The sequence below is a fragment of the Tiliqua scincoides genome, chromosome 1 (assembly GCF_035046505.1).
Source record: "Tiliqua scincoides isolate rTilSci1 chromosome 1, rTilSci1.hap2, whole genome shotgun sequence".
NCBI lineage: Eukaryota > Metazoa > Chordata > Lepidosauria > Squamata > Scincidae > Tiliqua > Tiliqua scincoides.
Window position 1 is genome coordinate 66,463,680 of NC_089821.1, and position 26,458 is coordinate 66,490,137.

A 26,458-nucleotide genomic window follows, 5' to 3' on the forward strand; every position below is an offset into this window, starting at 1 on the left:
GCATATGCCCCACTGGCATGGCTGCATTGGTCCATGGCTGCATTTTTTAGGCAAAAGTAACAGATTCGATTTACAATCATAGACTTTATAAGTCATTCAAAATGAGTTAGCATCATTACTCTCTTACACAGATGTATAAGAAGCTGTGAGTTTTCATGGAGTTGCTAAAGGTCATCCAATAAGCCTGTGGCAGAACCAAGAATAGATTAATCTAGCCCAGAAAACAAAGCAGAACCAAGGCCTTCCCTGGCATGGCATTAAAGTTCATCTTAAGAAAGCCTTTGCCAAAGACTTTTTGGGAAGCTTCCTAAACTCCTACAGTGAGAAGATGCCTCTTACCTTTCTGCCTCTCTCGCTGTCTGGGAGGTAACAGTGACGAGGGAAACCCCGGGCAGTGAAGCTCTTCCCAGGATTTGGGTGTTCTGATCCCTAGAAAGAGGGAATGAGAGACAGAGAGATGAACGAAGTTGCCTTTAAAAATATTCTATGCAGATGGTTCAAGGGGTGTGAGAGAGATCTGGTTAATCTCGAAAGCAGATCCCACTGTCCACTGTAGGATTATCTAAAGACTCTACCTACAGCCTACCACACTTTCCCCTCTCAGCTGCAACTGTGGTTCTCTTCTATGGTCTCTGCCTGTGGAACTAGCTTCTTACCTGGACCCCTGGTGGGATGTTGTAGATAATTCTGATGGTTTTGCAGTCTAGGTGTCCAGGCAATGAATGGGGAATAAGATGATACTCCATCTTCCCAGGAGGCTGTGTGCCAGTCTTCACTCCATAAATGGTTTTGCATGTTGGACACTGCAAGCTCCCATCCTGAAAGTACGATAGGCAAGCAATAAGAACAGGTGATATGTTTGGAATAGCACAGAACAAAAGACACTGAACAAAAAAGGTAGAAGGCTGACACTGGACAATACTGCTCTCAGCATCATAAGAAGATCAGGAGAGAAACTGATGGCTACTGTCACTAGAAAAGTACTGAAACACCATCCATTCCCATGTGGAAATCTATAAGCACAAAAAATAGGGTTGGAGCACAGGTCCTCCCTTCTCTCCCATTCTCAATTTGGTGAGCCTCTGCCTTCAAGGGACAATTAAGGAGTCCTTTATAATTAAGGGGCAGGAAATCCAGGTTTGTTACTGAGTGCATGTTCAATAGGGACCCACAACCACTCTCAGCTTCCCACTAAAAGTGACTGTTTAGTACACTATTTTTTTCAAACATAAGTCTGTTGTATTCTAACTTTAAGTGTACAATTAAGACATCTCATACAATTTTTAAAAATGCAATGTGCAAAGCATTCATAAGCCCCAATCCGTAAAAAAGCCAAGCTAAGGTCAAAGTTAAGTGGGGGAGAAGAATACAGGTGGGGCCTTGGTATACTTGGGGGATCCATTCTCGGACTCTTTGCTGATACCAAAAACTGTGGATAATCAAATCTGCGATATCTGCCTCTGAAGGGGACTGGAGCTGTGCTCCAGTCCTCTCAAGAGGGCTTTCTGAAACCTGCAGAGGCAGCGCACATCCGCCTACTGCCTCTGCAGGCTTCAGAATGGCCCGGAGAGGCAAAAAAAACACCACTTACGGTTGCCTCTGCAGGCAGACACACACTGCCTCTGCAGGCTTCAGAAAGCTCTCTGGAGAGGACCAGAGCACAGCTTCGGTCCCCTTTGGAGGGCACAAGTGGAGCCGAGTCTGGCTCAATATGAGTTTGGGGGACCTGTGTTGAGTCAGATACGCGGATGAAAAATCCATGGATAAACAGGCTCCACCTGTATGCCACTTTAATAGTAATCTCCTCCCAGGCATGATGGACTCAGCAATGCTTCAGAAACTCAGAGTGCTTCAGTGCCTTGGCTCTGCCAAAAGGAGAAGCTGCGTTCATATCAGAGCTGTTTGAGAATGTGACATGCTGGCAAACTATAGCATGACACCGGCAACTTATCACAATACACTTCCTCAGAGATGAGCCTCTCTAACAGTGGGCTCCAACCTTTGTCTAATTTGCACAAATCTGATTCTGAGCCAAGTTAAGATTCTCCAATTAATAAATGATGAATATTTGCATGTATGCCTTTAACTGGCATAATCGCCTGTGCTTCATGAAGGAAGGAAAAGGAACTCTGCCCTATTCCCAAATCACTGCAATCACTTTGGCTTTTATAGGTTAAACAGGACATTATTTTTTATTTTATACATGAGATTAGCAAAGTGTGCTTGTTTTTTATTCAGTAAATTGCAGAAGGACCAGGATGTCTTTTTCAGCAGCTATTCCATGATAAACAGTAGTTGTGGCGGAGGGGGGGAATGGGACAGACAGCTAGGTAGGCCAATCCAGTTGCTATTAGTTGAACAAAACATAATCACATGCTTAACATCTTGATTGAACCGAAGATTTCACCTAGGCACTGTGTTATCTAAACAGCCAAAAGGCTTAGAATTGCTTTTAAGGAGGGAGGCCATGCCCCAGGAGACGTTCCGGACATGATTAGAATGAACATCCAGTTTGCCAGTGCAAACCGGAAGTGCTTTCTAGTTGTGTCTGGGAGGCCTTCTGAGGTGTGGGGAGGCTGCCTGCAACCTCTGGAGGGCTGGATGAGCCCCCCCCGGTAAGTAATTTCAGCACAAAGCAGCCCCCCCCCATGGATATCATTATCTGCAGAATTTGGTATCTGTGGAGAGGGGGTCCTGGAACAATGAGATCACAGCAATGACAATGAGATCACAGCAGTCTGAAATACATTATTTTCAAATCTGAAGACGACTTTACCATGTCAAAAATTGAGGGAGAACGCTTCTCTGACAGCAACTTTTCCACATCACTATTAACTATTCACTGAGTACTCAGAATACATTTTTGAGTTCTATATGAAGGACCAAAAGAGCTGTTCACTCCTAAGCAGAACTGATTCACTAATTATCAGCCTGAGAAGCTGCAGATTAATCCTGCCTCATCTTTGCCTTCCTCTCACCAGTAACACACCTTGTTTCCATTGTTGTACATGGCCACGAGACAGTGGAGGTGGTATATGTGGCCACACTTGGACAGCTTGCCCACCAAGTCTGGCTTGATGGCAGGTTGGGGCCCCTTGTAACCTGAAGGGGCAGAGAGGCGCTCCATACAGATGGTACAGTCCTAAAGAGGAGTAGGAAACTGTGTTAAGTAGAAGAGCAACACATAAACATACACAGAAATATTGGTTGGAAGGAGCTCAAGCCACTAATTGCCTGCCTGCCACCTCAATGTTCTCCTTGCCAAAGATGCAATAAGCTTGTGTAAATCTCAGCTGCTGCCTCTTTCTCCCACTCCTATTCCTCTTTCTACAAATGGCTTCCTATGTTTGGGAAAGCCAATTTCCTGTCTACAAATAAAGATCTTTCCCCCTCTCACTTTTAAGTCCCTTTACAAGGTGCACTTCTTTGGCAGTTTTCCCCAAACAACAGCAGTACCTGCATCTCTACTGAAACTCCCCTAGTTCATTTTCATTCACTAATTAGTTGTCAACCTCTGACCTCTCATTGTGCAAATGTAAACTCTAGAACAATGCCTAGAGCACTATGAGACAAATATAGAACAGTAGGATTACTACTGTCAAGGCAATTGAAGCCCAGCAATAAAAAAAATTCTGCACCAGGATAAACCATAGTTCACAGAGCTTAAGCCACCCCCCCCCCACACACACACAAATGGGCTGGATCCAAGGTGCTTTTCCGCATGCAGAAGGTGACTTCTGTTCATGGAAGGGCTGCTTTCCTCTTGATACTAGACTACTGCATGAGAAAAGTGAAACAAATTCCAAAGTTGCTCCTCCTCCTGCACAAGCAGAATCATGTAAAGCTGCAGTTCTCAAACCCGCAGGGAGTTTGAGGACCACAGTAAGTCCTTGTAGTGGAGAGGGGAGGCAGTGGGGGCAGGGAAAGAGGCCAGGGCCCTCTGGCTGGGGCATCACGATGCCCCAGTTTGAAAAGCCCTGACGTAAAGTACTGTAGAAACAAGGGTGGTATTAGGGATCAGCCATGCTGGGCACTGGTCGAGGGCCCATGCTCACTTATGGGCATACCTATTCAGGATGACCCTGAACCCTTGGCATTAGCAGAGGTGGTGCTGAATGCGTCACGGGGGCAAGGAGGACACGAAATAGGGTGCCCAGTGCAGGACTTGTCACAGGGCCCTCAGAAACCTAGTGGTAGCACTGGCACTATATGAAAGCTATGCATAACAGAACTGCTGTGACACAAATGTATGCGAAACAGCACTAGTGGCTATTTTCTATTTGTGAAAGTTCACTGGATCCAACCCAATACATAGAACTAGACTCACCTCATCTGGAGGATGGCGCACCTTCTGTAAGTATTTTTTCAGCACCTCTTCAGGGGTCTTACCTGGAGAAGAAAGAGGGCTGAGTTTAAAAGAATCAGCACAGTGAAGGCATAATTTCTATAAATGAAGTGAAAGAGAGTGAGACAGAGCATTCTAGAGCTTTACTCAAGGCTTGAGAAGGCACCACAATCAGAATTATATTGCCTTCCCCTGTTACAGACTTGCTCACTTGCTTGAGTAATCTGGAGCTATTAACTCTACACTTACAGAGTCAAAAAGGGTTATCACACCAAGCCATAGTTTATGAAGCTTAACTGTGGTTTGATGTGAAATAAATTGAAAACCACAGTTTGGGATGGGCTGGCAAACCAGAATCAGAAACTATCGTTTGTAGCAGATTTGCAAGTCATGCTTTGCTCTAATCATGATTTGGCATGATGTTATAACTAATGACCCATAGTTAGACCGATCTCTCCATCTTCAAAGGTCACTGCTCCAAAGAGACAAGAATGCTGAGCAGATGGAAATATTAACGGAATGAGCTGAGCAGATGGAAAGAGCATATTAGTGCTTCTCACTAGTGGTTCCCTAAGCACACTCATTCTATGCACAGTTTTTAACAAGGACTAACAGGTGTGCTATGAAATCATGTCTCGCTTTTCAATCTAGACACCCCCCCCCAACTGAGTGCACCTCCGGCGGCTGCACAAGAAATATTTTCGGTGATTCTCACTTAGCAGTTTTGCATTCCACTTGCAGTATTTACCACATTGTGAACCTGGTGACATTGATAAGAGAGACATAGAATTTGTAATAGCAGAACACCCATGGACTCCCCACCATTAAGGTTAGAAAGACAAGTCAAAAACACAGGTCAAGATTCAAACAGGTGCAACACAACGGACCCCCACAAATGCCACCCCATGATGATGGTACCTCTTCAAGACGAAAAAGTCCATTCAGCCACTAAAATGTTAAACAGGAAGCATCGGCATAATCCGAAATGCATAGGGACCTTGTCCAAGAAACAACAAAGGCCCAGGATAATACGTGCCAGGTGCTGCAGGACTCTGATCAGCAGGAAACAGATAGCTGATAAGAGGACTGTAGGGTCACAATTTGGCTCTGTGACAAGGGGAGAATCTCAACAGCCCAAGCCAATATGTGCTGCTACCAGATACCATCTGATTTGAGAAGAGAACACAGCAGCACACAGGATCGCTGAAAGCATCATTTCCAGGAGGAGGCAATATGGCACAGCTGTGCCTGCACCATCCCTGGTGTTCAGCCACTAACAATCATCTCCAGCAGCCAGTATTCCTAGTGAGAGATCAAGCTCCAGTTCAGTCATCACTGCACACAAGCTGCTGCTCTGCTTGTTCTGAACAGTGTGGTTATAAACACTGTTTCATACTGTGGGTGTTGGGGGGCAGAGCAGGCGAGGGAAGGTCAGGGTTCCCTTTTAAAAAGTGAGGGAGCACACATTGCTCCCATTTTCTACAATGATTAAGTGCAGTGATGTAACAGATTACTGTAACTTTATGCTCCACACATCATCAAATACCTTGGTCTCAGAGTATTAAATAAATGGTTTCACTCCTGCCATGCTTTTCCTTATCTGCAGCACCTTTTATTGAGTTCCCAATTCAGTTTTTATTTTCTGAGATCGCAAACTGCAGTCCTTCAAGGTTTCACATAGCACTGTAAAACTGGGGGATGGGGGTGACATTACTCCCACTGGATTGCAGTCACAGGTCACCAAACACGTGGCTGTGGGTGGGGTTGTGACAGATTCCACATATGTTTACTCAGGCTGAACTCGGTGAGTGTAGCATAGGACTGAGGCCTGAAAATGGCCACCTGAGAAAAATCTGCAGCTGAGTATGTTCTCAGCAGGGCTTTGTTCATAGAGAAAGAGATGCCAAGGCTCCAGCATCACCCTTGAAGCCTATGAAAGCATGAAGCCTATAGAAATTCAGTAAGGAAAATGCACTCTGTACCAGTTGCAGGCCTACCATTAGGTCCAATGGGGCAAAAGTCCCAGGTGCAAGCCACTACGACCCCACGAAAGCCTCTCTGAGCCTCCAGAAAGGGGCGGAAACTGTGCTTCTGATTTCCTGGAAGCACAGTTTATAGCATTGGGGAACCTCAGAGAGGCTTCCCCGATGCAATCATGGGTTGCGCGAGGCTCCATGAGGGGGGAGGGCGGATTTTTGCGCAGGAGGGGTGGCAGCTATAGCCCGCAGGAGGGTATCATTGCGGACTTTTGTCCCAGGCACAGAGCTGGGGAGGTCCGCTGCTTCTCTGTACCAGTTCTGGGGCATGTAATTGTAGTTCTAGCTTTTATTTTCCAGGGATAACCAAGGCACTGAAAACAGACTGCATGGCTCAGTCCTGGAAAATCCTGGCATAAATGGAGTCTTCAGTGTTGGCAGCACAACTAGTAACTTGTGCATTACTATCTTTAAATACATGAGCCCTGCTGGAACACACCAAGGGCCCATGAAGTCCACATCCTGCTGACTACAATGGTCAGACAGATGTCTCAGGGAAGCCTCCCAAAACCAGCACATTGAAGCAATGCCCCCCACACATTGTCTATTCCGCAGCAACTGGTGTTCAGTGGCCCACCCTGTTGGCATTGGAATGGGGCAGGAAAGAGTTGTGCTGGAAATAGGGCTATGGGCCCTTCTCTTTTATAACTTATGCTCTTCATACCCTAGCACCTTACATCTCCAGGTCAGGCTTCTGGCTTCCCTTTTTTTCAAGATGCACAGAAGAACAAATTCTTCACAAGCAGATGTGAAGCACTTTGGAGAAGGAACAGCAAAATAGGAGAACAGCTGTACTAAACAGTACTAAAGTGCAATTTCAAAGTACAGCTGCCTGGGAAACCGAGAGGAGGTGGGGTAGGGAATGCGGATAAGTCAATGGCAGGAAACAAAATGCAACAGATGGGAATCATCTAGGGGAAGTTTTTGGACAAGCAAACACTGGTCAAATATTTCCATTTTCTGGCTATTAATGGGTGAAGCTACACAGCAGAATGGGAAAAAATAGAGGAGTGGTGAGGGAGCAAACAATGCTTCAGAACAACATTTGGATGACAATGACTGTGATAGAAGGAGACAGAAAGAGAAAGGAAAAGCAGCAGTCTACAGACTGGTTCCTGCAAGGCAAAAAATGCATTGTATGATCCACAAAGTGGAGAGCTGCTCCAAGATTTTTGAGCAGAAGAGTTTTTGGCTAACCTACCCCCAGAAGTAGCCAACCAATGATAACACAGAAGAACATGCAGGGTCATTTTGCCAGAAGCTGGGCAATGTTGAACAGTTTGCGATAACATTCAGAGATTTTTCTGCCTACGGTCTTTTGCAGAACCCTATCAGTTCTACAGTTCAATGAACAAGAAGAGGTTCTCCTTTCTTACCTTTCTTGGTTTGCTTTTTGGTGGTCTTGCGGCAAGTATTGGAGATCCCAGGGATGGATTTGATTTCACTCTTGCTGACTGGAGGGGGATGTAGAACCAGTTTTGGGGGACGAGTGAGGCAGACAGGCAGACCTGCAGCACTCATGAGGATCCCTGTGATTCCTGGGTGGGACAAAAGGGGGAGGGAGATTTGAGAAACTGGTTTTTGCTGCCCCACCAAAGCCAAACATTTTTAACACTTCAAACACTGCCCCTCTGTAACCTTGTGTCTTGCCCCTCAAAACAGAATAATTTAGAGAAAAGAGAACTCTTAACATACTCCCCATCTCCAAGATAAGTGGTGCTCTTTCAATGTTTTATCTCTTTTATGTCCCTATCTGCAATACTTATATTTTCTGTGCTTGCAGCATTTGCTCTGTGCTCTGAGATGGAATTTCATCTGTGGGGTAGTCCCACCTTGTGGTGTATTGGCAAGCAGACCTAGGGGTTGGCAAGCAGGCTTAATGCCACAACACAGGCAGCAGGTCTGATGTTGAAGCTGAAGGACCTAGGCAATTTTCCCCCTGAATTTAAATGTACTATATACTACAATCCTCTATTACTCTCTTAAGGCTGCACTTCCGAACTATAGTGGTTTCCTACAGAGGAAACAGCATTTTCTGTTGTGGCATCCTGTCTTTGGAAAGCTCCCCTCAGAGATGATCACCTGGGGCCTGATCTGATGAGATTTCTCACTTTTATTTACCCAGGCTTTTTGGACTTAACATGATGCTGCTGCTATTTGAAATGTGGAGGTTTCTTTGCAATTTTTATCTGTTTTACTACTTTACTCTTGCACACAGAACATTTTGATCACTAACTTTCTTGCAATGTTCCTTTCTATACGTCTGCCTTTTCTCCTGCATAATCTCCACCTACCCTCTGCCTGAAAAGACAGCTTCACACCATTCCCCCATTATTGTACTCTGATAAAATCCTGCTGAAACCTTTCAAAATTCCTCCATACCTATCATAGTCCCCCCCAGGTGTCCCTTATGTAGGCCAAGCAGAAGTCAAAAGTCATTTATGCTTGACCTATTCTCACAGTTATTTTACTCTCTTTACCTGCCAGTGCAGGGTTGACCGGACTTGAGCCATTTAGATTTTTCACAGGAACTGTAGGGACCCTGCAAAGAAAGAATATAGGGTTTAGAAGCGGTTACTGAATGATACAGTATCACACAGGGAGGAAATCTTTGAGAACTATGTTAATGTGCAAAGCAACTAGGCAAGGACTTCAAAGGACAGCTCACAATTCCTTGGAAGACCAGGCACTCTGTGGGCAAGAAAGATGCTGTGTTACATACTACCATCACCCACAAATTTTACACAGGATGGGAGGCTTCCCTCAGATTCTCTGATCTCTAAACAGATTGTGTTAAGACTGAATGTGACAAAAAAAAAATTGAGTTCCCACTAAACTAGCCTAGTAGGTTAGATTCCTGCCTTTGGCTGCTAGCAGCCTGAGGCACAAACACACTCCCTGGTTGAGCAAGGAGACCCGGTCTGGGAGGGGCAAGCAAGCTTACAAGTGAGGGTGTGTGACAGAGCCAGGAGAACTGGTTTGGTAAGGATAGTCTGTGGTTGTGACAGGCATTGTGTCAGCAGGACTCCTGAAGAGACATGTCTGTACAGGAGTCTAAGAAGAAGATCAGAATGATACTGAGGCTGGTCTTCGGTCCAGGATAGGTCTCTGCTTGACTGCATGGCAGATAGGAGTAGTCAGTGTGTGACCTTGTTTGCAGGGTTCTCTCTGAGCAAAGGTACATGCTTCTTTTAAGGATGCTACCTCCACTGTTAGTTTAGTGCTAAAGTTCTACAGGAGTTCCACCTTCTGTTCCGAGACAGAATGCTGTTTACTTAGCATCCCGGGGCTTTGTGCCAACCAGCCACAGTTTTACAACCAGACTGCAACGAAGGGTCACTTTACACACATTGCCTTAATTCAATGCAATACAAATGTGCATTTTTATACTGGAGGCAAGCTATGCAAGAGCCCCCCATTCCCAACATATGCAACGCATGAGCAGAATCATCCACACTGTGGTTGTACGTTGATACCCAGACTGGAGTTATTGTGGCAGGACTGGGGGGGGGGGGATGACACATTTTCCTACGCTCAAATATACTCACATTTTAGAAAAAATGTATACTGCACAGATACGACTAAGAGTTATGTCTAGATATTCAAGATGGGAATGTGGCTGTGTAGCTCAGTGGCAGAGCAACAGCTTTGTGTGCAGAAGGCCCCAGGTTCAATCCCTAACAGGACTGGGAAATTGCACTGAGTGAATTGCCCATGTGAGTCAGCATAGTAAACCCTCAGCTACATAAACCAAGGGTTTTAGACCTTCAAGGGAAGGGAAAATCACCTCCACCACAGGAGCTAAGGACCGGAATTTCAGTGAGGAGGAAGTAAATGCAACCCCATAACCCTCTTAGAATGCGTCTACATGACTACTACATGCGCTCCTCGTTCATCAACACACATAGGAGTTGACCTAGAAAACCTGACTCTTTCTCTCCTAGGAGTGCAGGACTATGTGGATGTCACAAGCTGGGCCACACCCTATCCAAAGGCATGACCTGCAGGAGCTGACCCAGCCTGAAGAATCCTGCACATCTTGGTTTGCATGAATTGGTCTAAGCCCTGAGAGCAAATTTGAAAGCCTGAAGACGACACTTGCTGACTACAAGTTTATGGCTGCTAAAAATGCACAAGCCTGGTTAGGCTCTGAAGTAAAAAAAACACAGCCACTAGGGAGGCATCTGGAACAGGGGTAGATGAAGAATGTATAAGACAGTGAGGCCTGAATCACAGACAAGGGCTAGGGACCTTTCCAGCTGGACAATAGTTGCTGTAGTGACAGACCAAGACCGATCTGGAGACAGAGGATCCTCTAATCTAAAGACAGAGGCATTTCTAAACCCTCCCCCATTCGCTAGCACCCTTCTCACTGCTCCTTTCTCCAGCTCTTTAGAAACCTTGGTTGGGTCTCCAAGTTATTCACAGAGCCTTTTGTTCCTGGAAATGTCACCTTGGCCCCTTCCTCCCTTGCTGTCTTCCATGGGAAAGTCTTTTGGAAGGGTCATGGGCAGCGAGGGGGGCACAACTAACGACAGAAGGCCGATGGCAAAGTCACACAAAAGGGAAGAAACACGCTAATTAAATGGCCAAGAAAGAGTGCTTTGGTCGGGGGAGGGGGCTGAGAATGGGGTGCCTTCCAGAGTAGGCAGCAGTGTGAAAGGCTTTCTATGGGCCTTTTGATAGGAATTCGACCCAGATATGAAGAGGAGAGAAAAAGAATGTTTCACTCCCTCATTAAAATTCAAAAGGAGTTTGCAGGCCTCCCCTATGTTATGGTTATAGGGGTCTGCAGTATTTGCTGGAGCAAGGGAGAGCGGGGGGTGGGGGAGTTTCCCCCATAGTCAGTATTAGCTCTTCATTAGGATTCTTCTATCATGCTGGTAGTATGGGCTGTATGTATTAATCAGCGAACAGCTTCACGCCACTCAACATCTGTCTAGATTTTCAGTGAGGTTCCCCCAGTTTACATAAATTGGTGCCTCTGTACCAAAGCCTATGGAGCTGTCCCAATCAAAACGCCAGTTTCCTTTTTCCCTGTCCAAAAACAGCTAAAAGAGAAAATGCTTTTAAATTCCCAGCTCAAACTTTAAGGAAACATTTCAAAGTAGTTATGCATCTGGCTGGTTCACCTGGTGAAAAAACCCTGCACAGATGCTGAAACTTGACATGGTGACCATTTTTAACATGAGTCAAGAACTGGTTTGAATCACCACCTGTCTACAGCAATTCTCCAACTGATGTTTGATGGCTATTTCAGAAAACCAAATCAGTGAGAGAAAGGGGAGAGGAAATCTCAGAGGAGTTTCTCCCTTACTGACCAAAGAATATGCCACGTGTAAAACAACACTATCTATACAAAGGGTGTGGGCTCCACATCCCCATGGAAAAAAGGGAAGCCATTCAATTGGCAGGATCCATAATTCAATCAGGAATCAGTTCTCTCAGACACTGGCAACGGATAGTACTCACCCAGAGGCAATCAGCACACGGGACTGGGCAATGGCCAGGCGCTGCAAGTTGGTACGATTCAGTGTATTAAGGCTGGCATGAGTCACCTTGCCATTGGCACTGGGAGGGCTGGCAGGAGAACCAGACATGGTGAGGGCCGGTGTGCTGGCTGCCTGCCTCCGGCTCACTTGAGATGCCAGGGTCTTCAATGAGCTGCGCATGGTGGCTGTTCCATCTTGGGACTTGTGCACTGATGCTGGAGCAGGGAGTTTGGTGCTACCAGAAAGGGAGACAGCTTTACGTGGTGGAGGTTGTGGCTGCTGCTGTTGCAGTTGCTGTAGGCTGGCAGTTGCTCCATTCCCTCCATTGCTCCCAGCTGCCACAGCTGCCTTGATGCTCATGACCAGGAGGCACTGTGGACACATGCAGGCAGGAGCAGGGGGAGCACTGGCCACACCAGGACTTGCTGGCCATGACTGGGATTTGGGCAAGGTACCAGTGACCAATGGGTAGACCATGTCAAGGCGGCGGCGGACACGGCGCTTGCGCTGGGTCTGGCGGTTGATCTGCCCCATGGTACTGAAGTCGATGATGTAACAGAAACCAATTGAAGTGAGATCAATCCATGGGTGTTGTTTCTCAAAGGCATGCTGGATGGTGATACCCACTTCCATGTCATAGGGTGTCCAGGTGCCATTGTCATTTTCCCATTCCCACACTACACCCTTTCCCGGTGCTGAGGAAGGGTCATAATAACTGCGCCGCACTGGCCGAATGGTGCCTGCAGGAGAGCAATGGAAAGAGGATTTTAAACAGGAAAGAATTCAGATTAGAGCTCTAAATCACAGGAGTGTACTTGAGAATTATACGTGGTAGATTGTTTTTAGGATCTCTAACCAGCAGAAAAAGCTGGTACAGTACAGTGGCTAAGATTATGACCCAGGAAGTCCCTGACTGAAATCTCACAATAGCCACAAACGTGAGGAGTAGATAACTATTTTTTTCAGCCTCAGTCCTCTCCCCTCCCACACGCACACAAAATCTGCATTGTGGACCCAATACTGACCTCCCTTACAGGGTTGACTTGGTGGTAACTGAGATAATGGTTATAAAATGCTTAATTATTATCTTTGTTTAAAATATTTCCATCCTGCTTTCTCAGTTAAAAACTCAAGGCAATGTACAATAATAAAAACACAAAAACAGCAACATTAAATATAAACAAAATAATTAGCAATAAAATTATACATTAAAAGTCTGGAAGAATAAAACATTTTCAGTGTCGATTTAAAGACTGTCAAGGGTGTCATGTGAACAAGCTTCTCAGGGAGAGAGCTCCAGAGGTAAGATGCCACTACAGAAAAGGCCAGTAGGAACCCCATACTGACTAAGGGTCCCATCCTACCCAACTTTTCAGCACCGGTGCAGCTGCAGTGCAGCCCCATGGTAGGGGAACACATTGCCCCCATACCTTGAGGAGGCGTCAATGACTGCCTCTCCCCCACAGGATGCAGCCCATGCCCCTCTGGCATGGCTGCATCAGCACTGGAAAATTGGACAGGATTGTGCCCCCTGGGGCCTCTGTGAGATACAGGAAGCTGGACTAGATGGGCCTATGGCCTGATCCAGAGGGGCTGTTCTTATGTCTCTGCTATCTGCCAACCAAGTTTGTGTCAGTGGCAAGTTACAAAACAGGGTCTGTGAATCTGATAGTAAAACTCGGGCAGGTTCATATGAACCTTACAGCACTTTACAGTGCTCTCTAAAAATGAAAGTATTATTATGATTAAAGAGTAACTAAATGAAATCTCAACCCTACAGCAAGCTCCATCACTGATTGTCACGAGCCAAGGTGTGAAAGGTATTATCCAATCATCACCATTTCTCAATCTCATTATGGAAGTGGAGGCTGGATCCATGAGGCAGCTGGAAAGGAAATAGTAATTGACCCCTGACTGGCAGTCTGTTATTGGTGTGGGAAGCTGAGTTGAGGTTGTGGTGAGCAGGGAGCAGCAAAACCCAAGCACAGTGAGACTGATTCAGGAATAAGCTCAGTGGTTCATGGAAAGCCATTTCTTTTAAAAGTGCTCTCCACTTTGGATATGCAAAAGTCTAAGTGGATTGGAGAACATGTTTCCCCCATGCAGTTTCTTCACAGAACAGATATGTGTGCCTTACAGCTGAACTGGGACCATCAGATACTACTTAAAATCTGACATTTCTATTTATTCACATTGTAGTGCTGCACATCATATATACTGAGGGCCCAATCCTATCCTTTCCCTCCCTCACTGATGCAGCTGTGCCGCTGGAGCACATGCTGCATTCAGTGGAGGGGACACTCCCAGAGGCCTCCTCCTGGTAACAGAACATTTGTTCCTTTACTGGGGAGAGGGGAGCTTCCAGCACTGGAAAAGATTCAAGACCTGCACCAGTAATTTCACTGGCAAAAGTCTAAGTAGACTTACTTAGGAGCCCCTGGCCCCTATGGGTCTCCTCAGACTTGCGCCACATCCTGAGGTGAGTCAGAGGAGAGTACAAGTCCGAGGAAAGCAGAGCGGGAGTTCCCTGGGAATGGAGATTGGGATTCATTCGGCATCCCAGCCCTGCCTCCCACTCCATACCCGCCCCCAGGGCTGCCCACCGCCTGCCCTCTCCCCCACCCTGGAACGCCTCCCTCCCCCACCTCCTCCCTGCCCACCCCAGTCTTGCCTTGGTAGAATTCAACCAATGCAAGACTTGGAACCTCTGCCAGCGTGAAGGTTTATTCCAGCCTCCACAGGCTGGCACATCTCAACCTTGCCGACTCCCAAGGAGGCACAAACGTACCTTCTAGGATTGTGCTGTAAACATATATATGGTGCATTACTAAACAACATGTAATTGAAGACAATGTTTTCTGTAGTTCCCACAACGCAATGATTATTTTGGTACATTAGTGCAGCAATTTCTTACTTATTTACTTGGAGTTTGGGAAATCATATTACCTCTTTTTTACGTTTTTATATAGAGAATCTCTATGTTTTGTTTAAAACAAGTTTCTAAACTTTAATGCTGTGAAGAAAAGGAAAAAACATTTGAACAGTGTTTGGCACAATCTCAAAAGGAAGAGAACTGCCAAGAAGGATTTCCAGTGGCCTAAGGGATGCTTCACATGTAACTGATTAGCAAACACATCATCTGTTCAGTTTTGTGGTTTTTTCCATGGAACCCCATTAACATGAGAAGTGGTCACATGCATTTATTTCACCATGTGTTCACTGCAAAAACATACTGCTGAGAGCTGAAATTAGACCCCTACTCCCCATGAGTAATGGGTGAAGCATCCTTGGAGATGGAGAATAGCTCCTTGCCACTCCCTTACAGTTAATACTTCTCTGGGCCCTGCCTATGTGATCTACCCCAATCCCTCTGCCTTTTCCTCTCAATCAATACATCCTTACAAGTAGAGGCTAAGTTCTTTGAATCCCTTGCAAGCAGAATTATGCAAAAATAAGCAAATATATGCGCCTTCATTCGGAGCACAGATTTCCTGTTTTTGTGCTTCTGTCTTTTTGCTTGTATTACATGTCACAGTTCAGGACTCTTAAGTACTACCGAAAAAACAACTGGACAATGCTGAAAAAAACAACACAAAATAAACATTCTGTAAACAATCCTCTCACTAAATACCTCCTAGCCCTCCAGGATGAAATCAGCTGAAGCATCAAGTACACAACAATTATCTGATTATAAATGATAACATCACTGGTATTAACTAATTATAGCACCATCATTAACTCCTCCTGCCAGTGATGTTTACATGACCAAGAGCCCCAGCAGTTTTTCACTGATAAAAGACACTCACATACCACTGGTGATAAGGGAATCCATCCTGTGATAAATATTTAAACAATCAGCAGGATTAGTAACCACTACAATATTATTCCATTGCTAATATTAACCCTTGGACCCCAAAAGTCATTGTTACCATCTGTGGATGCAGAAAACAACTACTCAGTTAAAGCTTATATAATCCAACTAGAAAAATGCAGACCACTGCTGCTATTCCCTGTGGCATTTTACATCTAGCCTTTCTGCGTATCCTTCAGTACTCCCATTTGCTTTGTTTTAACGTCTGGAAGATGCTCAAGGGGCAGTTAGAATTTAAAAAGGAAGACCATAACTACTAGTGCTAAAATTATTTTTTATCACAACAGGCCACATTTGAGACCTCTCAGGTTATAACCACACATCACATTTTGACCATTAGTTCTATTACACAAACCAGGTACATGAAGCCTTCTGACATACTACCCTCATTTCATCCACAAAATTAGCTAACAAGAACTCAGGCGGTTTCATCTGCAAGTGGAGTTAATGGGCTTAAGGATAATCTGATTAGTGACATTCTAAAGCACTAAAATCCACAGTTTTCATCTGTGAGGGATGGGCCTCCCTAAGGAGATAAAGGCAGCTACTAAGGAAAGTAAAAGCTCCCCTCCCCAACTTATCCAGCAGTTCGGTTTTTCCTGCATGACTTAGGTTGGAACTACACATTGCAAGGGAGACACAGAGTTCTTAACCTCATCTTTGTCTCACAATGCTAAAGCAAGGCCTGTAGGACATCTGCTGGGGAGAACCAGCAGGAGGGAGAAGGAATGCTTAACCCTTCCCCATCACCAATTCACTCTACAGCTGATGCAGTTGCACCAATGGTGTGATACATCCTGCAGTAGGGGGTGTGTGTGTGTGTGTGTGTGGGTGTGTGAGACAGAGGCCTCCAAGATAAGGGAATGTGTATTCCCTTACCTTGGGGCTGCATTCCAACAGTGCTGAAAACTTGGGATAGGATTGGACCCACAAAGATTTATTTTAGGACAGTGAAGAACCAAAATGTACTTTGACAAGGTCTGGAGGCAAGTTGAGGAATCTTTATGTCTACTTTTGGGACAGCTTGCTAAGTGGTGGTGGTAATACTGTGATGCTTATGGAGGATACAAATGATTGGACACCAGAGTAATTAGATCTGATATAAAGTGCATGTATTCAACAGGCACTGGTACAAAGACGGTATTGAGATTATGTGAAAAATACAAACCAAGAGAATCTCAATTTGAGGATTTATGTTTAATTCTGCGTACAACTGCTGCTCAGGCCAACTAAATATTGTTATCAGGTTTCCATATTTTTAAAAAAGCATTCAAAACAGAGAATAGCTATTTATTGAACAGATTATTTACCAAAAATATGAGAGGCAATTCTTGCTTCATGCAATGGATGGTGCAAAACAATCAGACGCTGGCAATCTCCATTGAAAAAAATCTTAAAGGCGCTAGGTCAATACTAGTCTGTACATCACTGCAACCAAGGTTTATCAGTAACTTGACCCAAAAAAGAACTGGGGAAAATAAGATTATTATTAGAATAAATCACTGGTGAAAAATCCTTATCTAGAAATTCTGTAGATTTTACTTTAAACTGAAGGACATTGATAAAAACAAAATGTTCAACCTGAACTAAGTTCACCAAAATGAATTTCTAAATTAGAAAAGAAAATTAAAGAAGTCTATTTTCACTGCAAATCAAGAAAAGAAATAATATAATCTAGAAGTATGCCTGAGGATAAATATTGTATTAATTCTACATGCTAATAACTATCACATGAAGTGGTCAGCAGGAATGCGACCGTCAAAACAATTCATTTATTCTTACCCAGTGACCCTTTTCCTTGCTAGTGCAAAGCTCTAAAGTGCACCTGCAGCTTCCTGACTGCAAAAGCTTCCCTGACCACTTCAATAGCTTCAAATGCAAACTCCCCCCCCCCCACACTCCTCATGCAGACATGAAGTGCCTTCCTTTATCCAAGTACATGTGCAGGAGTAGTTCAAGCACACTGGAATGCATTCAAGGGTTTAACAGAGGCAATAACTTTAAAAAATGGACATACATATCGGAACTATGGTTTTTTAAAGGTTCAGAAGTACATTTACAGTGCACTCCTCTGCATGGTTATTTGGAAGTTACCGTAATCTCACTGTGCTGGGGGGGCGGGACTTGCTCCTAGATAAGGGTGCACTAGACTGCAGTCTCAAAAAATTTCTGAACTTTTTAGTGCTACTAGTGAACTGATGCTCCACGCTAAAAAGGAAGAGATTGGGCAGACAAACAAAGTGCACACCGAGTAGTCCTGATTGTTCCACAATCCTTATGTGTGCCTGCACACTTGCTCTGCAATGTTATGCACAGATATCTCAACACAGCATGTACAGAATGTAGGACTGTAGTCAGTTGTTCCAGTTATAGCTTGAAATCTCTGGCACCATATGAAGGCCCCTTGACTTCTGTAAAACATATATCAAAACCATATATGTTTTACAGTCGAGTCCCAAAAGAGGGATAGGGGAGCAGAGTGATTGGAATTACCAGGTCAAAATTATCAGCTATAAATTCTGTGATTTTACATAAAGTTCTCCTATTGAAATTTCAAGGGTACCTAATTTTTCTATATTCCTTCATTCCAACCCAGCTCCCACTAATCTCAATATGATTAAGAGAGGGGAAGGATGTGGAAACAGCTCAATGTACAAAGCTGGTTAAATATAAAAAGTAAAATTGTTCACTAAACAATTCAAAGTTGCTTAAAATTTCAATGCAAAATAACCCTTGTGAATCCATATGCCACATCATTTCCAGTGCCAACATCTCCCCCTCCCCCAGAATAAAAAAAAGACAGATCAGCAGCACCACACTGATTTGGAGGTCCTGTTTGATTTTAAAAAATGAACAATTCCAGACATGACTTCCAAGGTAAAGAGCAGCAGAACCTCTAACAAGCACTAGAAACATGTTGCCCCAATGCAGATGGCTCATGTGGATTAGCAGGTGATCAAACAATAAAAAGAAGGGATAAACCTGGATCATATATTCTGTCAATTGTAGTGTAAGCCTGCATGACATGAAAGGCTTTATGATTTGGTAGTGAATGTACTGTAGCATACGCTGTTCAGAAGAAAGACACTGTTGTGACTGGCTTCCACTCGACAAAATGTTTGCAGAATTCACTAACAGGAACATTTCCAGATGGAAAGGGAAGATATGAATTAGTAAGGATAATCAGTTTACCAGGGCTAACACCTGGATATTTTCTTCCAATTCCAATCTTTCAGAAGTTCCTGGATTCATTAAGCCTGATGAAAAATAAAATCCTGCATCAGGGAAGGCCACAGACACCAACACAACGTATTTCAAACAGAAAAAGATTTTCTAAGGAAATTATGTGGGGCAGTGGGCTCTAAGAAATAATCATGCATTACAATGCCAGAGTCTGCAACAAACCACAGTGCCGCTCCACACAGACTCTATAATTTATTATAATCCATCAGAAGTGGAATGAGCCAGTATTTGGGGGGGGGAGGGGGGAAGAGAATGCAGGAATGTCAGCATCTGGCCCCATCCAGCTCCATCCATCAACTTTGTGGGAAAATTCTCCCCGCCATCCCTGCTCCCTGGGTCATTCTGAGACAGGCCATCAGCCTTCCATTCAAGAAGGGAAGAAAAGGGACAATAGCTATTCAAGACCCTGCTAAGGTCACAACCCCTCTACCATCAGAACTTCTTAATGACCCAAAACAACAACATTCATAGCAACTGGGGAGGCCGGGGAGGGGAGATGCAAAGAACAATCGCCCATTCTATAAGGCAACTTGGGCTCCAAGCAAGTTGCCCACCCTTGCCCACCCTTCTTTGAGGCAGCTTCACAACAGGATATTGACAGCATTCTCAGTTCCTAAGAGAGCCAGCAGATTCTTCTCTGCCAAAATTGTGCCAATATCCTAATCCTAAAAATCCCTTGCACTTAATGGGACCTTGGCCCAGGCTCACAAATGAAATCTCATTTTAAGGAACTTTAACCGGCTTTCATTCTGCTCTGTTCTCACTGAAAGGGTGTTGGAAAGGAAGAGAGGTTTCCTCTGCAAAGGGCATGTCTGCCCTACCTGAAATATTTGGTCAAGTGAATATTATTAGGCTGCACAAAAAGAAATGAAGAATGCGTCCCATCTTAGATGAAAAGAGGGTTATATCTATCTCTATGCGTGTGTTCTCAGAGCTCCAGGCAAAATGTGAAGCATATTACCTCATAAACTCTTGATGTTTTCACTGTGTGTTTACACACTGCAGGGAGCCTTAGCTGACCCTGCATCATGGCAGCATGCGCGCAAAAAAACAGAAAACCTTTTATCTGGAAGTGTGAAACAAAATTTCCAGTCTGTCTTAGTGATTGAAATAAATGAAGCAGGAAATGCGATTTATTCTAGTACAATTAATTTAGAATTTTTAAAATTATAGGCATCTGAATGCTACTTCAAAGAGCAAAAAGCACTGGGTGGGAGAAGGCCCAGCTGTTTTATAGCTCCCACCAGACTCTTGTCTGAAAGGGTAGATCTCTGTCAAATGCTGGACATTTCCACTGCTGGAAATGGCTTCTATGTGATTATTTCCCCCACCGTGACCATAACCTTTAGCTAGCATTGCTGCTAGCACAGAGACTCTCCGCGTGAGAAGGAACAAGGAGATGAAGAGCAGTATTACACCTCATGGCACAGTGCAGTTAAGTAATCCCACAGAAGTTCTTTCCAGCAATCTCTTTATGATTCCCATTAACAGGTACACCAGCTCCTGCCAGAAAAATTACTAATACAGTACTTCATGTATAATATTTCACATACAGATTACAACATACTGGGAAAATGCTCCACCCCAAGCCAACCATCTTCCTGAACAGTTTTGTCCAAGAACTCTTATTGCCTTGTCACCTCTGCCATCTCCTCAGAGGTATTTTTCATAGAGCGCAATCCTACCTTGCACTGGAACAGGAAAGCTAAGAGGCTTGCAATGTATCCAACGCAGGATAGAATCCCAAGACAGCTCAGCCAGAGGCAAGGGGAAACTTTCCCCTTACCTCTGGGTAAAGCATGCTGGCCCCTATGAGTCTCCTCAGACTTGTGCTACCTCCGGAGGTGGCACAAGCGTGAGGAGAGCAGAGCGGCTTGAAGCCGCTCTGATCTCCCAGGGGTTGGGATTTGATATAACTGCTAGATCTCAGCCCCACCTGACCCTGGGGCCGCCCAATGCCCACTCTCCCACCGCCCTGGAATGCCTCCCTCCTGCTCACCCCAGAGCCTTGCATCGGCCCAGCCAGGTCAACGCAAGACTCACAGAGTAAGCGGCCACAGATTTGGCCTCCATGAGCCAACACAGCTTACTCCCGAGGAGACACAAACATGCTTTCCAGCATGTTTGCGACCCGCCTGGTCGCCTCTGGATTGCACCCATAGCTAAGTACAGGATACAGGTATTATGTTGTTTGTTCCAGATCTGGAAAAGCAAGACAGGATGCCAAAAGGGATTTTAGGCATCCTTTAGTGCAGAATACATCAAGTCTCCTAATTTCTTTTGCCATAGCAACAGTAGCGTAGCTAGAGGAGGCGCAAAACATTAAGTACTGTAGGTGCTGAAACGCACCGTGTAAGTGGCCACTCCCATTTACCATCAGAGCCATTCTGGGCAGCGACAGCAATATGCAGGATACGCCATTTGGTTTGGCAAGCACCTACACCAGCTATTTTCAACCACTGTGCCCTGGCACATTGGTGTGCCGCGACAGGTCCACAGGTGTGCCACAGGAATTGGGGGGAAGGTTATTTATTACTAGGGCCAATGATGTGAGCCCCCACTGGCAGCACGGTGTGCCTTGTCAACTGTCAAAAAACTGATGGAGTGCCTTGACAATTTTAGTGCCTTGTTTATGTGAGATGAAAATTTGAAAATCACTGACCTACATGTTGCTGTTGCTGCTCGGGAATGGCTCCAATGGCAAGTGTGGGGGCTGCTTACATGGCACGTTGTGGCACCTGCAGTACTTACCATTTTGCCCCGCCCTGCTACACTATTGCACAGCAAGCGCAAAGAGAATACACAGACAAAATATGAAGTACAAGCAGTTTCTCACTCCCTATGACCCTATGACCCATAGGCCAAATCAGGCCTGCCATCTAAAACAGCCATTTTCAACCAATGTGCCGTGGCACACTGGTGTGCCACGAATGGTCCCCAGGTGTGCCACGGGAGTTTGGTGGAGGGTCAATAGGACCATTGAGGATATGAGCCCCCCCCACCAACAGCAAGGTGTGCCTTGTCAATTGTCCAAAAACCAATGGTGTGCCTTGACAATTTTAGTACCCTGTCAGTGTGCCATGAGACAAAAAAGGTTGAAAATCACTGATCTAAAATAATTTAGTCTCAAAAAGATATTTCCATCCAGCCCCCAGTGGTCCTAAAAAAGAATTCAAGTTTATAATCCAATCTCTGTAAGGCTTACAATGTAAGCAGACCAAGGACAGGAGCTTCCTTTAAGCGTCATGGTGCATGCATCTCCCTGCACCATGCTCATCTCTTTTTTCTTAGCTCTATGGCCTAATAGGGAGGCTCATGCATGTGTATTGAATGTGCACGCATTCTTACTACTGACAGACCCAATGTCTGGCCCCTATGCAGAAGCTTGCTGACCCCTGCTCTACAGTATTAATGCTCTAATCCTAGGAGCCTGCTGTGTCACCAGAACTTGTGCTCTGGTTGTGCAGTGCACTTTCCAACACCACAGGATGCAAAAATCTGGCAGCCACCACAAACAGTAAGCAGAGGCAGCTGGGCCACAGCAGGTACTGCAGGACTTACCAGGACCAGGGAAGCAAGGGGGGAGGCAGTGGGTAGAACCAGGCAAGGAAGGGGAGGAAAGGGGCAGGGACTGGGGCAGAGAGGGGTGTGTGTCAAGGGCAGGAAAGGGGTGATTATCTGCAACAGTGGCTCCACCTATCCCCCTTCCAGGCCTTGATCTAACTACTCAGGTCCACTTGGACCTGTGCCACCAAAATAGCTGGCATAGGTCCTAGTAGACACATTGGGGCAGTGGAGGCTTGCCCTGAGGCAAAGGAACAAATGCTCCCTTACATCGAAGACTCCTCTTGGGCCTAAAACTCCCCTGCATGATGCAGCATATGCCCCTCTGGTGCTGCTACATTGGGGGCAGGGGGGAGAGAGTTATGCTGGATTAGGCTGTAAAATATATTAAGCCACTACACTCTTTTGGAGTTACCTCCTCCTTTCAAGAGGCCATAGATACTGCCATTATCAATGTAAGAGTTTGTTCCATTACACAGATTGATCAGATTTCAGTGCTAATACAGCAATGGCCTCATGTGACAACTGAGAGCAGAGCTAGGATGGTATATAATGGGTAGAGTGCTGAGTCTGAAACAGAGAGATCTGGATTCAGATTCCCACTAAACCATGAAGCTCATGTGGTACCTTTCAGTTATTCACAATCTCTTGGCCTAACCTATCTCACAGGGTTGTGAGGACGAAACAGGATAATACCCGTGAACTTGAGCTCCTTGGAGGAAGGGGAATGTATAAATGTGATATCAGCCAGAACATGTTCACATGACTGTATTCATGCATGCATGAAATGCACCTGAACTCATGAGAATGTGTGGGTTCTCCACGCAGCTAACAAAGGCACCCTACAAGGCCATTGCAGGTTTCACAGCCTGCATTGCAGACTTATTGTCTGCACAGGGATGTCCAAGTGGATAAACTTCTTGGTACAGAGCCTGTGCTGCTAAATCTAACTCAGACTCCTATCTGTAAAATGGAAATAAAAGCAACTTCACAACTATTAAAAACTGTAAAGTGTTCTAAATATTTAAAGTGCAATATAGGATAGCAATAAAATGGATCTCTGGGTAGAATTCTCAACTCAGTGAGCAGAAAATTCCTTACTCTTCTTGTTTTCCCCAGGCAAATGAATGCCTCTTCTAGCTCTAGGGAACCCCTAGGCTGGAAGAAAACTTTTTTGTTGGCATTCTTTGTCAGGTTTTCCTTTTCCAAGAGCAAAGCAAACATTAATCTCTGCTTGTCTCGGAGCTGACAAAAGGCTATAGTCAGGCAGGCAGTCTGCCCGGCCCACTTTCTTTCCTGACCCAGTGGCTCTAGTGCCAAGTTGGGACGAGGTTAGACTTCAAAATTAGTTTGATTCTGCCTGAGCAAACTCAGCCAGGGAGGTGGAAGGACAGGCAGACATATTGCTGTTATCACCGTGGCAACCACTCAAGAGGCCTGGAGAAGGACAGGACTTTTATTCAGAGCAAGGGAGTAGACTTGGGGAAGGGGTGGAGAGCGAAGGAGCCCAGGACATAATCACACAGACAAGGAGTCGGTGTGCATGCTAATTATTCTTTAGAGGGTGCCAAAGCCCTTCACTAAGTGCAAACTTCGTTAGAAGTATTCTGCAGCTGCAGTGACTTAATGATGCGGGGGACTTATGCACAATATTGTGGGATAGAGTGCTAAGTAGGCGGATGCACTTATATCAATGCGCTTTCCACATCAATAAAAATATAAAGATCCACAACTAAATTCTGGGATGAGGAAAATGTCACCAATATTATCACCACCGGTGTGTTCCTCAAGTCTTCCCTTCATGCGAATAGCGAAAACCTCTGGAGGAGACATAAAAGCGTTTTAGGAAAATCGAACATATTATGGCAGCCATTTTCAACCACTGTGCCATGGCACACTGCTGTGCTGCGAATGGTCCGTAGGTGTGCTGTGGGAGTTTAGGGGAGGGTCGTTTATTAGTAGGGTCATTGAGGGATGTGAGCCCCTTACCAACAACATGGTGTGCCTTGTCAAAAAACTGATGGTGTGCCTTGACAATTTCAGTACCTTGTTAGAGTGCCGTGAGGTGAAAAAGGTTGAAAATCACTGTGCTATGCAAAGAGCAAACAAAGAAATTATGCTCATGTTCTCTCTGAAAACACTAGAATTTGGGAGCGCCCAATGAAACCAATTGGTAGTTAGGTGCAGGACAAGCAAGACAAAACATTTCCTCACACAACAAATAAGCAACTTATGGAATTCATGGCCACAAGCATCAACTGTGTTAACAAAGGTTTGTTTAACTCATGAAGAGCAGGATAGAATCACCAGAGGCTGGAAACAAACAAAACTGACAACCTTCCATTATACTGTACTCAGTTTGTGAAATTCTTGAGGCAAAAGGTTGCCCACAAATGGAGACAAAATGCTAAACTAGATCAACTAGAAACGTTCTGACCTAGAAAAAGCCATATTTTTATAGGGTCCAGGCATCCACATGCAGCAACACCTGAACCACTGGATGAATACTTGAGGAGAGAGAAAACAACTATTCATCTTTATTTTGCAAAGGTAGCCAGCAAACTACCTCAAACCTTCAAAGGTCAACCAGGTGTTGCTGTTTCTCCCTCGCACCCCCCCTTTCCCATTATCACTGCCCTTTGAAGTGCTTCTGTACCAATTGCCATTTTCCTTACAATATGACATGTACGCAAACGTATGCATGTCTGAAGTATGTAGAAGAGAGTTGGTCATTCGAAGAGGAGAAATGGGAGACAACACTAAAAGCAGCAGGTACCCAGAACAGGTGATGGCTTCTAGAATGGTAAGTGATAGTCTAGCCCCCAATTTATATAACAATGTTTATATGGTTCTTTTACTAAATGTTCAAACCTCTTATTATTATCTCCTTAATCTATATAATTATCTCCTTAATATATATAATCTGTAAAACTAGAAAGGCCAATATTATTACACTTATGATGGTGATACGCCAATTCATGCTAGAGCTTAGATGTGAATTGGGAAATTTTCTCTTATATTAGACAAGTGATACAGGAGAGCCAGAATTTCTGAATGGGAGCCCAATCTTAGGCATGTCTACCCAGAATTCAGTCCCACTGCAATTAATAGGACTTAGTCCCAGGTAAGTGTGGACAGGATTGCAGCCTAACAGCCGAATCCTAACCAACTTTCTAGCACTGATGCAGTCACAATGCAGCCCTGAGGTAAAGGAACAAACGTTCCCTTACCTTGAGGAGGCCTCAATGACCCCCCCCCCCCGCACCACAAAATGCAGCCTGTGCCCCATTGGCACAGCTGCATCAGCGCTGGAAAGTTGGTTAGGATTGGGTTGTAAGTTAACAAAGGTTTCACCAGTAGGTACCCAATATCCAATCAAGTAGCCTTCAGCTCGAAGCAGATATAGTGTAGTTCCACAGCAGAAATAACTTCTGTAAAGCTTCAGACCACACCAAGCATTCTTTCTGCATGCCCTATTTCATGCAAGGTACAAATGCATCAATGCTCAGACATAAACGTTATTCCTCAGTACTGAGTGATACAACTTCAGCACTGCAGATCTGAATCCCTCCATCACACAGCGTACCTTCAAGACCAGTCTTCCAAAGATGCAGCTGATTTTCAATAACTAGGCCACAATACTCAATTTCCATTATTCCAGAAAGGAATGATGCATATGAACGTGTGCATGCCTCCTTAGAAGTAAATCCCATTGAACTTAATGGAATTTAGGGCGCAATTCTATCCTGTGCTGGAACAGGCAAACCAAGAGGCTTGCGCTGTATCCAGCGCAGGACAGTGGCCAGAAGCGGCTTAGTCAGAGGCAAGGGGAAACTTTTCACCTTACCCCTGGGTAAGGGCCGCTGGCCCCTATGGGTCTGGAGGTGGTACAAGTCCGAGGAAAGCA

The 26,458-nt window shown here is 45.0% G+C and overlaps 1 protein-coding gene across 1 annotated transcript in view; it reads right to left on the minus strand.

Moving 5' to 3' along the window:
- The window catches only part of DTX4 (deltex E3 ubiquitin ligase 4), a 35,281-nt gene that overhangs the window by 3,753 nt on the left and 5,070 nt on the right, over positions 1 to 26,458 (minus strand). The window contains exons 2-8 of the mRNA XM_066635770.1: positions 11,854 to 12,613; positions 8,862 to 8,923; positions 7,758 to 7,919; positions 4,328 to 4,389; positions 2,990 to 3,142; positions 657 to 818; positions 340 to 429 (exon numbers count right to left, since the gene is read on the minus strand). Coding sequence (XP_066491867.1) covers positions 340 to 429; positions 657 to 818; positions 2,990 to 3,142; positions 4,328 to 4,389; positions 7,758 to 7,919; positions 8,862 to 8,923; positions 11,854 to 12,613 — 1,451 coding nt within the window. The remainder of the gene's footprint in view (positions 1 to 339; positions 430 to 656; positions 819 to 2,989; positions 3,143 to 4,327; positions 4,390 to 7,757; positions 7,920 to 8,861; positions 8,924 to 11,853; positions 12,614 to 26,458) is intronic.